This window comes from Dermacentor variabilis, chromosome 11, assembly GCF_050947875.1.
Source record: "Dermacentor variabilis isolate Ectoservices chromosome 11, ASM5094787v1, whole genome shotgun sequence".
NCBI lineage: Eukaryota > Metazoa > Arthropoda > Arachnida > Ixodida > Ixodidae > Dermacentor > Dermacentor variabilis.
Window position 1 is genome coordinate 47143613 of NC_134578.1, and position 16221 is coordinate 47159833.

At 47.2% G+C, this 16221-nt stretch overlaps 1 protein-coding gene across 1 annotated transcript; it reads right to left on the minus strand.

Annotated features, from left to right (window-relative positions):
• Positions 1-563: 563 nt before the first annotated feature.
• On the minus strand, positions 564-8774 carry LOC142563084 (uncharacterized). Its single transcript, XM_075673603.1, has 3 exons — positions 8403-8774; positions 4227-4575; positions 564-3174 (listed from the first exon to the last, which is right to left on the minus strand). The coding sequence occupies exons 1-3, from the start codon at positions 8419-8421 to the stop codon at positions 1272-1274; spliced, it is 2271 nt and encodes a 756-aa protein (XP_075529718.1). The 5' UTR covers positions 8422-8774; the 3' UTR covers positions 564-1271.
• Positions 8775-16221: the final 7447 nt, after the last annotated feature.

A 16221-nucleotide genomic window follows, 5' to 3' on the forward strand; every position in this document is an offset into this window, starting at 1 on the left:
AATCTCATACTGTGAAATTTCTTGAAATTCGCGAAATTAGTGAGTGCAGTGCGTAAATGTGAAACAGGCGTCGCCGCTAGTCCTTACGCATGCCCCGTTTCTGGCTTAGCAAACCTTCCACCCCATTTCAGCCGACCTGCTTGATGCTCAAGAAGTGTAATCTACTGAACCAGCTTAACGTTTCCTGTGATGCCCCTTTAATTGTGCATATTGTCACGTAATAGTGACGTTAAAGAACACAGCAGCAATAATGTGAAAGACAAAACTAACTTTTATTGGGCGAACCTGTGCCCACAAAACCAGGCTACACTTAAAGTACAGCGATAGTGGCGAACACAGTCGGCGATCGTCAAAAATCTCATCAGCGGGTTAAGCGCGTTGGCTTTTATACATCAGTGGTCGAATGTTCCAGAGAAATCGCTGGGTCCCGCGTGTCTTCCGCAAAGTTCTACACCATCCGCGTCGCGCGTACATGCAATCAGATTACACAAGGTTCGGTGACAGACAGTGGATATAACCATCGATAACATTCCAGAAACTTCCTACACATACAGGCGCGTCCTGCGCTGTGCGATAACATCTGTTAGGCAGTGAAACGTGGTCACCCGATAAAGATAAACATGTACACGTGTCAATGTAGATGACAAACAAGGAGTCTTCCTTGGCTTTTATTTCTACTCAGGCCCAACAGCATATGGCATAGACGGATTGAATGCCAAGAAGTTGGCGTACCAAAAGCGCCACAACACATTCTCAATTCACTTCTCACAACAAGGTTGGCGTCAAGTCGATGGTCAATGTGATTTGTAAACACAGTTACACGCATACACGATCTCATAAATGCACCACAAAAGCAAGCTAATTCTTTAAAGTGATTTACAGTGGTAAACACTGACTTGACCGTTTCATAAAAACAGTTAAAATCTTCGCAGCTTAGCATACAACACAGCGCTGCTACGCTATGAAAAACCGTCGGGCATGTAAACAGAGTTTCGTTCTTAAAATAGTAAATGGGCGGCGATAGGATGTTCTTTGATGCATTACTGCAGCGTCATGAATTCATATGACATTTTCGTAAATAGTGTTATTGTGCATAGGCTTATGCTTATGTAAATTTAGGAGGATGCGGCCGATAAAAATTCGACAGAGTGAAGTTACACTCCGACACGTTGCGAGTGATAAATCCACAGAAATACGAAACAAAAGACACATTATTATCAGTCGTCGCTGATGGACCCAACAAGGAAGCCGACGGGGCTTTCAAAGCGACATTATGTGCACAAACCTCTAATCAATTCTTGCAGTTTGTTGCAGGCGGATGCATAATATTGGTGCTCTTCGTCGTAAATGGTCCTGACGGCATGGCTCACCTCGGAGAGACGCATTTCGTATTCAGCGGCATTGATATCTGAGCAATGCCATGCAGAAGCCTCGGGAATTTTGAGGCTTTTAAAAATCCGTTCTTGAGTGACTTCGTCCAGTTCCCCAAGCGAGCGCCTGCCCTTTCCCTCCAAATTGGGCCCCAATGCGCTGTCTCGGCGTTGAACTTTCGCACGGTGGCCCAAAGTGCGAGAAATCAAGCCCTTGGTGAACTTTATCGCTTTGTCAATCTTCTCCGTGTACCAGTTTGTCCGTTCCACAAGGGCCTCCTTGAATCCTGACATGTCCAACGAACGACGGAGTCTAACACCTAGGTCTACCGTTAGCTTCTCTTCAAAAGCGCGCATGACTCGGCGGGGTGCCGTGGCAGCCGTTATGGTCTGTACAACTGCTACAGGTTCCAGTTTCTGGTTCTTCCTGACAAGAGCGAGCACTTCGGGAATGACGATTGGCTCTTTCAGTATTCCCTGCGTTAGTCTGAAGTCTACGATCCAGCGACATTCTTTGATAATACTCGGCAGGCATTCTAGAAGGCTTTCGCTTTCTTCGCTTTGCGCACTGGTAACGTGAATGTGGAGCTTCTGGAGGGTCTGGTTCATGCGGCTGAAATACCAGAACCAGACTAACGCTGGATGCTTCAGTCCCCAGCCGCTCATCGTGAGAGAGCGAATGGAAACGTTCGAGGCGAGACCTTGGAATAGTAGGACGGAGGTGAATTCGCAGCACGTGTCCGCTAAACTGATGCTCAGTTCAGTCAGGGTTTTGCTGGTGGCAGCGAGCAGAGACAGTCCCAGAAAGCTGTGGGTACGGATCCCGGGCAAACGCACGTCTATCTCCAATGACTGGAGCGCGTCCGATGCTCGAAAAAACGGTAGCACGGCGAAAAAGTAGCTGAATTGGAGGGAGCCAGTTTCTAAGGAATCTCTGGGAACATCGCAAAATGCGAGATTCAACTTGCGGAATGTTACGTCCTTGCGAATAGCGGAGATCAGAAGCGGGATTTCTTCCGCATAGTGCACTTTGTTGACACGTACAATAGGCGCAGAGCAGTTTTTCTGGAAAATAGTTTTCCGCTGATGCTGCCAGATGGCGTCATCGATGATTTTCTGCGTCACGTCTGCGTGACTGACGGATGGCGAAGACCGAACATGTCCCACATCAAGCACTTCGAGGGTGTCGTTGGCATTTAGTGCTTCCACAAGAATACTCAGGTGCTCGCAAGTAAAGTTGTAACTTCTGAGGTAGAGCGCCTTTAGGAACCGTGATTCAGACTTGTCTTTCATAGCAGGAAGTTCTTCGAAAGGGGGGCACGCTCGTTCCTGAATGCCATTTTTCTTCAGACCTCCTGCAATTGCTTTAGCACCTCGTGTCGTGAAGAAAGAATTTTCCAGCATTAGAAACCCCATTTTCGCGTTTTCTATGAACTTGGCCAGTATGAATTGGTAGTAGCGGCTGGGAAGGGCTGACTCCAGGTCCACAGAAAGAACAAGGCGCCTCAGAGAAGTGTTGACTTCGGCTAGGTCGCAGAGCTTCATGAGCTCGGAAGGAGCGGCGAGCTCCTGACTGATCTTAACTTCAACGAGGTTTTTGTTTTCACTTAAGTGCTCCAAGATTGGCTTCAGGTCGCAGGCAACTCGGAGTTGAACTCGTCTTAGACGCTTACAGCCAGCGCTTGCCAGCAGCAGCGCCAGCTGTTGGCTTCGTTTGAACCGTAATCCAGCGTTGCACAGAGAAAGCGAGAAATATTCTAGGAAAGGTAGACCCATAGCCGCATCGATCAGTCCGGCCAAGTTGCTGAAAGTGGAAAGAATGCAAACGTTGAGACGTTGGTCCACTTTCATTCACCTGGCGAGCCAACCTAAACATAGATTATTCTTGCATCAGCCAGGACTACTGCGTCTACTTCAATATATTTTACGTCAAGCTGGCTAAGGTTGGGTATACTGGAGTATCAGTGCAGAAATAAATAGCTATGCACAGGCAGGAGACAAAAGTATTGGTGTGTAGCTACTTGTGCCTAACAACGTCAAGTTATAAGGAAGTTGTAAGGCAGTTTTAAGCCAATGCACTTATGTGAAGATATTATATATATATATATATATATATATATATATATATATATACCTTGTCACGTTATGCACATAAGCTTAGTATCGGCATCTGCACGAAGTCATAAAGGAGTAATGGCTTTATCTTGAACTATTTAGATGCCGTTGAGATATTTTAATATCTACACTGTTAATACGATAATATTGCGTGTTGCTGTACATGCAAGAAAATGCAGCACTTTTTTGCATCCTTCATGCCCAAGGGAAGTTCGTAAAAATTTACTCCGTTTTGCTTCATAAACAAAGCTGGGCTATAGGTAAGATTTCCCAAAAGGCTAACAGAAATCATTCCCTCCCAAATAGTCTCTTATCTCGGCCTGTAAAGCTGTTACAGTCGTTTTTACGTCATCGCGAAAACAAATTTTATTATCTGGTTTGAAGCACTGCTCTCCCAAGAATTAGATTCTGACGTAGCGAACGCGATGTCTGCCTGAACTCTCGTTACGACAAGGGCAGTTGTGCCTCCGGCAGAAAACATTTGCCGTGACAAAATGACATGATTGAGACACCTGATTTATTTGGATGTTCTGTCGTTCCTAACGATGCGAATTCATCGAACATTTACTAAATCTTATTGTTTACCCTTTTCTCCTGTATTTTTAATGCTTATAACGAGTACGTGTTTCTGGTGCTAGCAGTTGTCGCTTCTCAGTGGTAACTTCATCGGAGCGACTATACCCAAGCGCAAAGGTCCTGCACGTATTAACATACACTACACCAAGGAATAAACTGTGTTACCTGTCGGCTATGTGGCACCGCCTCAAGGAGAGCTTCCTGAGCAACACATTAGATGCGACGAGAGCGGCGAGGCGGAAGTTGTCCTCCGGGTGGAGCAGGTGCAGCCCGAAGAGCGACAGCTCGGTGAGGTGGAAAACGTGACCAAGGAAGGGGAAAAAGAAGCGGCCTTTGGGCGACGCTCTTCCACTGGCACCAAGTTCGATGACTCTGTAGCATTCGCGCAGTCGAAACCGTCGGCAGAACTCACCAGGCGACTCTGCCACTGCAGTCAGGTCAAGGTGCAGCCGCCGAATGCAGCAATGCACTCGCAACATCCACGTGACCAGACATTCTCGCTCCAGGATAAACTCTGCAAGGAAGCGCATAGTGGGTTGTGCAAGCGCTTTCCATGTACGCTAAGAGTAGCGCCACGGTACGGACGTATGACCGGAAGTGACACTGTCGGTAGAGAAGGTCCTCTGTTACTGCCTTTTTAACCTATGTCATCATCCTCAGCCTATCATTACGATAGCAATTATATGAGCACTCTAGGCGCCTTTCTGCCGGTGCCGTCACCATCGGCGTCGCCGTGATGTTCCGCATAAAGTTCAAGGACGATAATATCGTAGCCATGCGCCGTAGTCTCTATGTGCGACGGTGAGCCGACGATGGTGGATCGATTCCGTCGTGCGCAAGGCACCGGGGGGGGGGGGGGGGGGCGCAGGTTCTACACTGGTGGTGGCTGCGTCTAGCGCTGCCACGCGGGCCCCGTCTTGAAAGCGACCTCCGATGGGGACTAAGTGCGCGGACTGCTGATAGCTTCGTGTGCGCTTTGTTCTCACCGCTTGGTTCACGTTCAAGCGAGAGGAAGGACGAAGGTGCTTCCTTTCGTTTCAACGAGAGAGAGGAGGAGGCGTTCTACTCCGGCTACAATTGCGCATGTGGCAGTTGTGCGCGGTCGCGTGACCGCATCTTGAGAGCCATCTGCGTTGTGGGTGGAGTCTAAATGAGTCAGCGGCTCATAGCTTTGTGCGTGTTGTGTGTTTTCGGCACTCACTTTGCGTTGAAGCGATAGACAGCACGAATGTCACTTTGCTCGCAGATGCCGCGGCGCTTCCTCACTTCAGCGTCTTGTCACAGAGTGTACGTGGTCATCGTATGAGATGTATTCATGTTTGTTTGTGCGCGCGTGACGCCAAACTAACCTAATCATTGGGAGTGTATACGGCCATGCAATAAAACTAGTGCCCTTATTTCGTATAGTTGCCTACTAATCTGCTATCGCAATCCACGCTTCGCTTTTCAGGCGAAACTGACACTTTATATCTCCACTGCTGAGGTGAAGGCTTCTCCCATTGATCTCCAATTACCTTTCTCATGTGCGATCCGACACTATACTACGCATGCAAATTTTCTAAAGGTGAAGTTGAAGCTGGGCTACTCCTGTTTGCTTTCCAATCCATGACCCGGTCTTCGTGTCTCTTGAGGTTTCGTTCCATTGCTCGTTGTGCGAGCCTTGACGTTTAAATGCCAAGCATTTCATGATTATCATGACATGTGTGTCATGTAGGTCATGAAACAGCCGCCTACGTCGTGGTGCTGTCATGTTCGTTTTGTTAACTTGGTATGTACCACAGCTGGCATAGTAGTGTATGATGAACATAGATGATGGGTCTTGCCATAAATGTCACGACAGGCATGTTATGTTGGTCATGAAATAGCCGCCTACGTCTTGGAGATCTCATGGTCCTTTCGTTCTCTTGGGTAGGCTCCCAGCACACTGCTTCGCATAACATCGATTCCAACCGTGCGTGAGATCTCTCAGCTTTTTTTCTCAAGTTTCTTCGTTATACCGACCGATTCCTCCGGTATAAGTACCGATATAATGTAATGATTGAACGTCTTTAAACGGTAGCCGTGAGCTGTCAGTACACGATTCCAATAACTATAATTGCAACGCTCGATTGACCGCCATACTTACCGCTCCCGCAAACGCCAGCGTCAAAGTTCTCTCTCGTAATTTATGTAGGAATATATGCATCTTTCAACAACGCACCACGCGCTATTATCACTATTGTCATGCGCTAGGCGTCGCCACCTGCGTAAAGCTTTCTAGAAAACTCGCGAAAGGAACATTAACGCTGCGATCAAAAAATTTGACTGTACACTTTTACGGGACAAAATCACGATAACATTATTAGGCACGACGTTGTACGGGGGTTCCGAAGTAGTTTTGACCAAATAGGTTCTTCAGCGCGCACTCACTACACGGTACACGGGAGTTTTTTGCATTTCGCGCTCACTGGCCTCAATTTGATCGCGCGCCCTCGGACTTAGACGCGCAATGCAAAAGCCACTACGCTATCACGGCGGGTGGTGCTGCGATTGTTAACCAACAGGGCAGTTATAGGATACACACACGGATTAGTCTACCCTTCATGCCTGAAACTTATGGCGTTCAATGAAGAGCGACACACACCTACTGGCACATTGCCTGTGACCCAAGCTGGCATCAAAGAGGTTCATTGAAGAGCAGCACAAAACCGAATGGCACCAACACAGTGCTCCAAGACGGAGTTACAGATGCATTCAAGCGTGGTACATACCTCGTACCGCGTATTCTGCGATTCGCGTCGGCGCCAAAGAGATTCGTTGACGAACTCTTCGGTACACAGTGCCACACACCCAGTGACCCCAGTGGGTCCGACAGTTGGTTCTACCCGGTTCCCTCAGTACGGCTGCTCGACGCGCTACGCATTTGGCCATAAACTACCCAGAGACCCAGGCTTGTGGGAAAACGATTAGAGACAGGTCGATAGATAGGTCCATATAGAAGCAGCTAGCCCCGTGAAGAGCCTGAACTACCCAAAAAATGCGAATCGCTTTAACATCGGGAGACAACTCAGCGTGTCCTAATTTAGCGCGAAGGTACTCGCCCAAGGAGACCTTTAGGTAATGTCCACCTTCCAGAAGCGCTGGAATTTAAAGCGGAGGGAAGCATTAACTGGCCAGCAGTCGAGATAAGCAAGCAATGTTTAGAGTATTGTCAGAAAAAAAAGGAAGGAGATCGATAAATCCAGGCATAGGTAGATTTAGAGATTTCAATAAAGAAAGAAAGACTAGCTAGCAGTAGCACGGTGCACTAGAATAGTTCAGTCTGTCTCCCTGGGGCGAAAACATGGCTCTTTTCGCAGTGATAGCCTGGGTACCGAAGCACTCCGGTCTACTGCAGCGTCATCACTCGCTACAACCTGAAGTTATTGCTGGCAGGCGGAGCTATAATGAGGCCAACATGGGTCCTCCGGGATCAGCAGTTATGGTTGTCGTGGACTTTCATAACTTTGATAACAAAACACCTGCGTTCTTACCCAACGGAACCAGCAGAAGAGCGTTTGTCTTCTGCAACCGAAACGCTGAGCACACGATCAGGATCACTGCATGATCTGTGGTCGGAAACTTGCAAGCTTAGACAGCATAACTGATGAATACGAACAATTTGTATTTATTTTTTGCTAATTATAATAATTTTAATTGTGTTTTGAGAGTATTTTAGTTTATAAATGAAGGAAGTTCTGCACAACATATATTTCGAGCGCTACCACGTCAGTCGATCGCAACGCCTGTGCGGTGGCGTCATCGCAGAAGAGTCCCAGGTTCTCCCGTTGTTTTGCTATACGCATTACACAATTCATTCCAGTACACCATAGCAGTAAGCAGAACGCTATACGGATAAACATTTACAACCTATCTGGTTAGCTCAAGCAGGCGACGCCACCACGTTGTGTGCTTGAGCTAATACCGTTTAAACGAGGATGCCAATAAATCACCGTTATCATTATTAAGTCAAGGTGGAATGCTGAGTGGAGGAGCTTTCTAGAATACGGGGCTTAGTGGCGGTGACTTCCATGCCTACACACCTCAGTGTGCATGATCCCGATTTAGGCACTAAACCACCCAGGTATGAAAAAGTTTGCAATGTGCCAAACATTGCATCATAAAATTCAATTCGCGACTTTCGAGGTGTGTCAGAAATCATTTCACAAGGTTGCACGTTGCGTACAGTAAAAATAAACACCATCAAGTGCTGTTAAGGCTTCGCTCCCCACAGATTCAAACATATACGTTGGATGTATGAAGCCTTTCTGTTAGATGTAACGTTTTAAGGACTTAGTTAGAAATCCACGACACAATACTTACGTTCATGCTCTATGGACATTCCTCGCGCTTTCTCGCGGATTGACTCTGCAGTTGCCTGCTTGGGAAATGTGCCGCCGAGGTGGCGCAGGGTGTAGGATCCCGGCTGCACCTGGACAACTTCAACGCCGTAAGGGGGCAATCGATCGATTCAGGGTGACCTGGTAAGCCAGGAGCCAGCAGTATGCTCGCTTGCTTTGAGTGCACAAGGCGTCCAGCACTTCCTCCGGTTCGTCGGAGATGGTGCGACGCACGTCGAGCACAGAGCGTGCGAAGCTCTCAACTTGTGGAAAAATAGCCGGCTGCTTCAGGTGCAGAAACTTGGACAAGGAGGCCAGGTAAGGCGAACCGGGAGCCTCTTCTTCCTGCATTTTGAAGCAGATACATACTCTCATGGCAGCGAGAACAGTATCAGTTGCAGTATCAGTTGCAGGTGAGACACATCCGCGATGTTCTAACGCGGGCTAACCGAAAAACAGCACAAAAAATTGGAGGACGCTTAAGCTACGCCTTCGAGAGTGGAACGTGACAGCGTTCCCGTCGATCCGCCAAGGGGTGCAAGACAATGCGCTATGGCGCAGCGATCACTTACGAGGTGCCCCGCATCAAATTTTGCACCCAACAATCACGCGGTGAGCGTCGACCAGCGCAGCGTTCGGCGCGACAACGAAACGTGCGCCTGAGCAAGCGGAACGAATCAAAGAACTCGGTGTCTCGGAGCGTCGTGATCGGCACGGACACGACACGTTTCGATCACAGCCGAAACGTTGGTGTGCCGTATTGTCGAACAAAAATTGTGCCAGAATTCCTTTATGCAAAAGACAAGTCTTGATTTCAACCATCTGCCTGCTCCCATCGCCCCTATTTCGGACAATGCAAGGTTCAAATGAGCTGTGAACAAAAAAAAAGCTATAGTAAACTGTATGGCACCGCATGTACTTTTTTTGTTATTATGTACATACCGCTCCTTTCTGTAAAGGCTTCAGGCCTGAAAGGTGTTCAATTGAAGCAACGAGCAGACACAGGAAACTGTGAATCCTGCAAGTATGTTTTTCGAAGGTTTAGAGGTCTAAAATTTTCATTTAACGCAAAAAAAGAAAATGGGAACGCTAAGCATGTCATGTTTGTACCCTTTAAATCAATAATTTTGATGCATGGTCTTTCGCTAAATCGATATTTGACTGCATTTCCCTTTGACGTCTCCTTTAGAACAGTCGTGAGCTCACCGAAGACCATTGACTGTCATGACTTTCTGTCTCATCTGAAGAATCCGTCGCACTCGTAGCGTTTTCAGCGGGCTCGCCCGCCGCCCCCGTCGCATTGCGGCGCTGCAGCAGCCCACTAGACACCGGGTAGGGGCGCTTGAACTCCTCGTCAAACGACGTGGGAGGAACCGGGTGCTCTTCCACGGGTCTCTGAGGCTCGGAGTCTGGTTGCCGGGGTTGGCGAGGCTTGTCGCGCCTTGAAGATTCTGAAGCAGCTCTCCCATGCCATCGTCCCATATGCCACCACGGCCACTGCCTGCAAGTACGCGAGAAATGCAGAAAATCCTCGGCAAGACCTGAGAAACAACAGAAGGTAGAGGAAGGAGAGACTGAGCTCTTTAATAAATTTAGGAGTGGTTTGCCTTGCTCTGAGCATGCCTAGCATCCTATACTCCGCATGAATACGATGAAAAAATTAGGTAATATGCACGTCACAAGTGCACAACGCACACAAATCGAAATGCAATTCAACACTCAGCAAACTGCATTACCTTATAGGAAGAAGTCTGAGAAAGGTTAAATACGCCTTAGTTACACAATATGCACGCGCAACGATGGAACTTATAGCCAACTACACGTCGCAGCTGAAGGCATCACAGTTATGCAGATATTAAGGCAGCTTAGTCTAACATGAATCGGCTGCAAGCGCATATTAGGTGGACTATATCTTCGAGTAGTACGTTGCACGCGGCCGTACAATCAGTTTAATTTTAAATAAAAAGCATTCAGTATTTGTGACATTTCGCCAAATGAAGACTGAACATGCCTGATAGCACCTTTGTTGAGCCTGCACGGCATTCGAAACTCGCACATTGGATAATAAGTGCGTATAATCCTGCAGAGCTGTTTTGAGTCAGCACAGATAGCGCAAACCTGTAAGGGGCTGCTCAAGCGAACAAAGTCATAAGTGCAATCTAAAGGAGTAGTAACCCATTCGACAATGACAGAATGGCGGTTTGATCGATCAATTTAGGGGTGGGGGAGAGCACAACACACAAACTTTTTTTTTACCCCCACCGCGACAATTTAACAATTGTTTTAACTCCAAGTGTGAACGTAATAAATCTACGTTGTATTTCGGCGTAAAATGCCGTATAAATTTTATCTATCATATGAAATACTGAATTTCGTTCTTACTGCATATTTAAAAGCAAGATTTTATAACGGAATGCATATATGCGCATACAAGTAAACCGTTGGCATCGTTTATACATTGCGATTTAACCATGCACACAACGATATGTCTTCTTTACAGTGCAGCACTGTGCGGACAGGGCCTCTTTAGCTGACTTTAGATGGAGATCGACTATCGGGGATCTCGGTATCTTTTAACCACTTTCAGAAGCGCTACGATTTGAAATGCATGGTAGCATCAACCGGCCAGCCGCTGAAATAAGCAAGAGACGTTTGCAAAAGGCAGGGAAGAAATAGATAGGACCGGATCCAATACTGGCGTAGCAAACGCTACAAGATAGATATAGAAGTTTCAAGGAAGCGAAAAAAAGATTAGGAGATGCATACAAAAATGTCGCAGTTACGCCGGAGAGTCGAAGCATCGACTGCGATAGCTAATTAGTTTAGAGATATAGCAAGTAAGGGTGTAAGTTTTATCGGCCATATGAACTTGGAAACATTCGCTTGCTGACTGAATTAACGAGTATGGTGTCAGCGCGCACAAGCAAACATGAACACATGACACTCGCTGTCAAAACGCTGGTGCGGGCAAGCGCGGCAGCAGCAGCAAGCGAAATCACCTTCGTGCTGTCTATCGCTTGAAACGCAAGAGCTACGAGAACGCAGCGCGCACGAAGGTATGAGCCGTCGGCATATCCCTTTCAAGATACAACGCGCGCGACCACCCGCCGTGGTTGCTCAGTGGCTATGGTGTTGGGCTGCTGAGCACGAGGTCGCGGGATCGAATCCCGGCCACGGCGGCCGCATTTCGATGGGGGCGAAATGCGAAAACACCCGTGTGCTTATATTTAGGTGCTCGTTAAAGAACCCCAGGTGGTCAAAATTTCCGGAGTCCTCCACTACGGCGTGCCTCATAATCAGAAAGTGGTTTTGGCACGTAAAACCCCAAATATTATTATTATTACAACGCGCGCGACCGGCGACCGCGCGCCGCGTCGCAGAGCGTGCACTGATTGGCGGAGTCGAAGCCGTCCCCCTCCCTCCCGCGCAGCCTCGCGCTTTCCTCCCTATCGCGCGCGAGATAGAGCCGCAATCGACACTTCCCCTTGCGCACGGTCGCAAAACACAGCGCCGCCGCCACTCCGCCTTCCTTATCTATCTATCTAGATATCTATCTATCTATCTATCTATCTATCTATCTATCTATCTATCTCCCTCCCTCCCTTCATCCGATCCCTCAAAACAGCCAACGGCCTTTCGTGCGACGGAAGACGGCTTATTTGCTCGCCGCTTTCCTCCTTCGCGAGCGCTAGATTGAGCCGCGATTGACGGCTTCCCTCACGCACTTTCACTCAAACGTACTCAAACGCGCAGCGATGGCGTTATCGCCTTCCCGCTTTATGAGGAACATCACGGCGACGGCAAAATGCACCTGTAGTTTCAATGTAGTTGCTATCGCAATAAAATACTACAATCAAAAGCATCTATAGCATACCTGATTAAGTCAAGCAGTTTGGGGGACTATTACTGACCGCCATGTTTCAAAGGGAATGCCAATAAATCATCATGCTGCTGTTGTAGATATCTTCTGTGTTCTATTACCCGAAATGCAATGGGTGCACGTGTAAGTTCTAACTTATGTTGTATAGTCGACGACTACCTAGAAACGAAGCGGCAAGCACACCGCTTTCAGAGCAACAGAATTTTACATATGCGCCAGGAAATTGCGTTCAGCGATTTCCGTGGTGTCAGGAGAATTTCTTTCAATGTCAGCGTTTCTCTATAACTGTGTTTTGCGGCGCAAATGCTCAAATGGAAGTGGGAGTGCTGTTTTGAGAACCTAGAGCTCGTACACAATTATTTGGTTGTAATAAGATACAAATTTTTCGCTGGAAACACAGATGCGCACTCCCAATTAAAATTTTATGGAGAGCAGACACCTTCCTGCATGCAAGCCACAGCCAATTGGTTACCTTGCTTTGTTCTTCCCACTGGGGGTGTTTAGGCAGTGATTTCACATCGCTAAATCACGTGACCATGACTTTCACAAAATAATTCGCGTCTCCGTTCATTCAATTTCCTCTGGGATAGCGCGCGCTTGTGTGTCCGGTATATTACGTTGGCCCGTGTTTTCGTGCGGAATTTAAAGTCAGACACCGTAGGTTGTCACCGGCTATATAATTTTCGATGCCCACAAGCAAGTCGGCCCTCAACACGGCCCTCTACTATACCTATACGCGACGATGGCGGGCAGGGGTATCTGGCGCCTGGTAGGGGCAAACCGAGCACCAATGTCGTCCAGAATCTGCTGTGCAGCACGCCATCGGGTGCGATAATGCTGAAGGCGCTCGTTCAGCGCGTCGTTCAGCACGCTTGGTTCGCCGGAACTGTAAAAAAAAGGCAATCACCGCTTGGTTTATTGTATTGAAAACTTGAATAAAACGAAGCTTGTTTTTGCGTATCCTCTTGAGTTTTGGTGTGGATGCCGATGCTGGTTTATGTCGGCCGATTATATATATATGCAGGAAAGAGATGAGGAACCTTCTGGAAGATGTATTAACGTTTTCGGCTGGTGGACCAGCCTTCGTCAGAGTACTTTGACGAAGGCTGGTCCACCAGCCGAGAACGTTAATACGTCTTCCAAAAGGTTCGTTGTCTCTTCCCTGCATATGTTACGTCGGGCCCTGTGTGCTGAACTTTGAAGAAACCCCTATATATATATATATATATATATAGGTTATATGTGTGCTGAATACAATTACAAGCAAACGGCCTTGTGCAGCCTCTGACTGCTGACCGACAAAGCAGTATCGCTAACGGCAACTCCGTTCGGCGTATTAAATAAATTCCTACTTGAAACCTGAACGTATCACGTCGGCTCATAGGTATCTCTAAATCGCATCGAATTCTTGATCAAATAGCGCATTATGGTTGTGTGATTCTCCGGTATCGTAGATTTTCTTTTTCGTAGCCGTCCGTTACGTAACACTGGGCGTGTACTCATTATCGGCCTATCCTCCAGAACGGACATGCGTCACTGCGACACAAGAGGTCCGAGACCGTACTTATCTGTGCACAGATATGTCGCCCCCATTATAACCCCAGCAAAAAGCATAATTCATAGCCGTCATCCTCGCGACATTGCTGCGATATAGACGCTCCACAATGTGCATCCACATTGATAAAGGTGTTTGGATTCGCCGTATCTCGTCAGCGGGGCTGCGTATCAACACTAAATTAGCGTAAAATTAAAGTTGTGGCCTTTGTGGGTGAATAAACAAAAGCCATTGCATGAGATTTCAGGCTGTACATACAGGATGACGCAAAAAACACTGGCGTGCATCACCGTTAGTAGTGTAGGATCAATACACACCGCTTGAGCAACACTTCCTTTTACTTTGATTAAAAGTGTGTGTGCGTGTGCGTGTGTGCGTGTGTGCGCGCGCGTGTGCGCGTGTGCGCGCGCGTGTGTGTGTGCGTGTGCGTGTGTGTGTTTTTACGTGCCACTAAAATTCCAACATCTGCGTCGGATCTGCCTAACTTTCAATAAAAAAAATTTTCACGATGACACGAATAAATGAATTAAACACACTACACGACAACTAGTTAAGCGGATTAGCAGATTACACTCAATGATTGCCGAACAATCTAGCATTATTGCGACAGGAAGAATGGTGAGACAAACAGCGCGGATACAAAATAATCATGGCGATGACACGTTATGTTTAAGTGACGTCGTGATCCACGCTACGTCATTGATTTCGAAAATATCAGCTAGGGGCCAGCTAATGTTTACTTCACAAAGAAGGATTACACTGTGTTCTAAAGTAGGCGAATAACCAATCTTTTAATATTCGGGAACTTTCCCTGCAGCAACGTATAGCAGAAATATTTCAAAAGTACGAAAAAGCCATATACGGCTTCTTCGTACTCTGCGAGCAGTCGACATGTATCAACGTCCAGAATGCAGGCCAATTGACTTAGCCCGGAGAGAACGATTTAAGACGACGAACTGATAGCTTTTGTCGGGGTAAAAGGCATATTTTAGTGACTTCATTCGCTATGAAACGAACTTTTTTAGTTCATTTAACATGGCTTGTTGTACATGCGGATTGAAAGAATTCCTTGAGCAAAGCGTATACCTTTTGAACAGAGGAGTATCTTGTTCAGTGGAAATGGGTCTGGTGGCTTCTTGCACCGGAACCTCCGCCTTCGACGCGGCTTCGGAAGAGGGAGTTCCAACCACCCTACCAGCATTGTCGTGGACGGAAGAATGGCGCGTACGTTGACCTCCGCTTTTTGGTGCGCGCCTTGCAAACTTAATAACAGTGGGTCGCATTGCGGGGCCATCAGCCACTGCTTGTTCCTCAAACGACCTTCGTGTGTCAGCTGAAAAAAAATTATGAATCAACTACAAGTACGAATCAGTCGCTCGAAAATAAGTACAACAGCTCCTCAATCTAACACAGTCGATTTATTTGAGACATCGCTTTTTTTCGAACTATTTAGCAGTCCTAGACTGCAGTGCACACATTTTAAACCGTATTACTATAAGTGCAATGGCGCCGGACTATGGTTACTACGAAGTGCGAAGTGGAAGAAAGTTTGTACGAAACTGCTCGGCGCTGCATGCACGATGGCCTTTAAGTGCGTTATCTTTTTTTGTAACAACATAGGAAAGAAAACGACGTTAAGAAGACGCTTCCACCAGGTGGCGGCAGCTCCCTGCGCCTAGCTGTTAGGCGTGGCAAAAGCAGACAGACGAGAAAGCAGTAGAATTTTCCCACTGGGATGTCACCAGTATCAAGAGCTCAGTTGTTTCAATGCGAGTTTTACGAGGTCCTGCACTGTTGAAGAGCACAACCAGCGTTACTTTGGCTCATTCAAAGCGTCTATGCTTTCAAAGAAGTACCCCTTACTGCGAAATCCATTTCCTTGTTCCGACGATTTCGTTATAACGAGGGTTTACCATATTATTCGGCGCCTTTCTCAGACTGTCACTAAGCCTCCAACAATTCCCGTTCTGCATTTGCCAACTGAACTGCCACACCCTCAGTTGACTTTCTCATCAAACGGCCTAACAGAAGCGTTTTCTCAACGGCATAGAGAGCGAACATTGCTATAAAAATCATGCATAAACGCGGCACATGTAGGTAAGCTGACCTTGCTGCCACAGCCATTCAGTTTATAGAATCTGCGTATATTCTGGGTGGCACCAGAAATTACCCTAACGCCTAAACCTTGGTCGCCTTTGATGCCCATACACCACACGCAGAAATAAACAGAAAGAGTCTGATACGACATGAAAGAAAATACCTTCATTCTTTCATTTCCTGGAGGGGGGGGGGAATAGAGAGGGAGGATGCAATGTTGGTTGCTCTTAACCGTAAGGAGGTTCATTGTTTTTATTTTCTTGAGGGGGT

What these genes read in the sequence shown, in the direction of transcription:
- LOC142563084 (XM_075673603.1), bottom strand. An exon ending in CGGTGCCACATAGCCGACAG is followed by an intron (nt 3,175 to 4,226) that starts GTAACACAGTTT and finishes TTCCACTTTCAG; the next exon opens with CAACTTGGCCGGACTGATCG.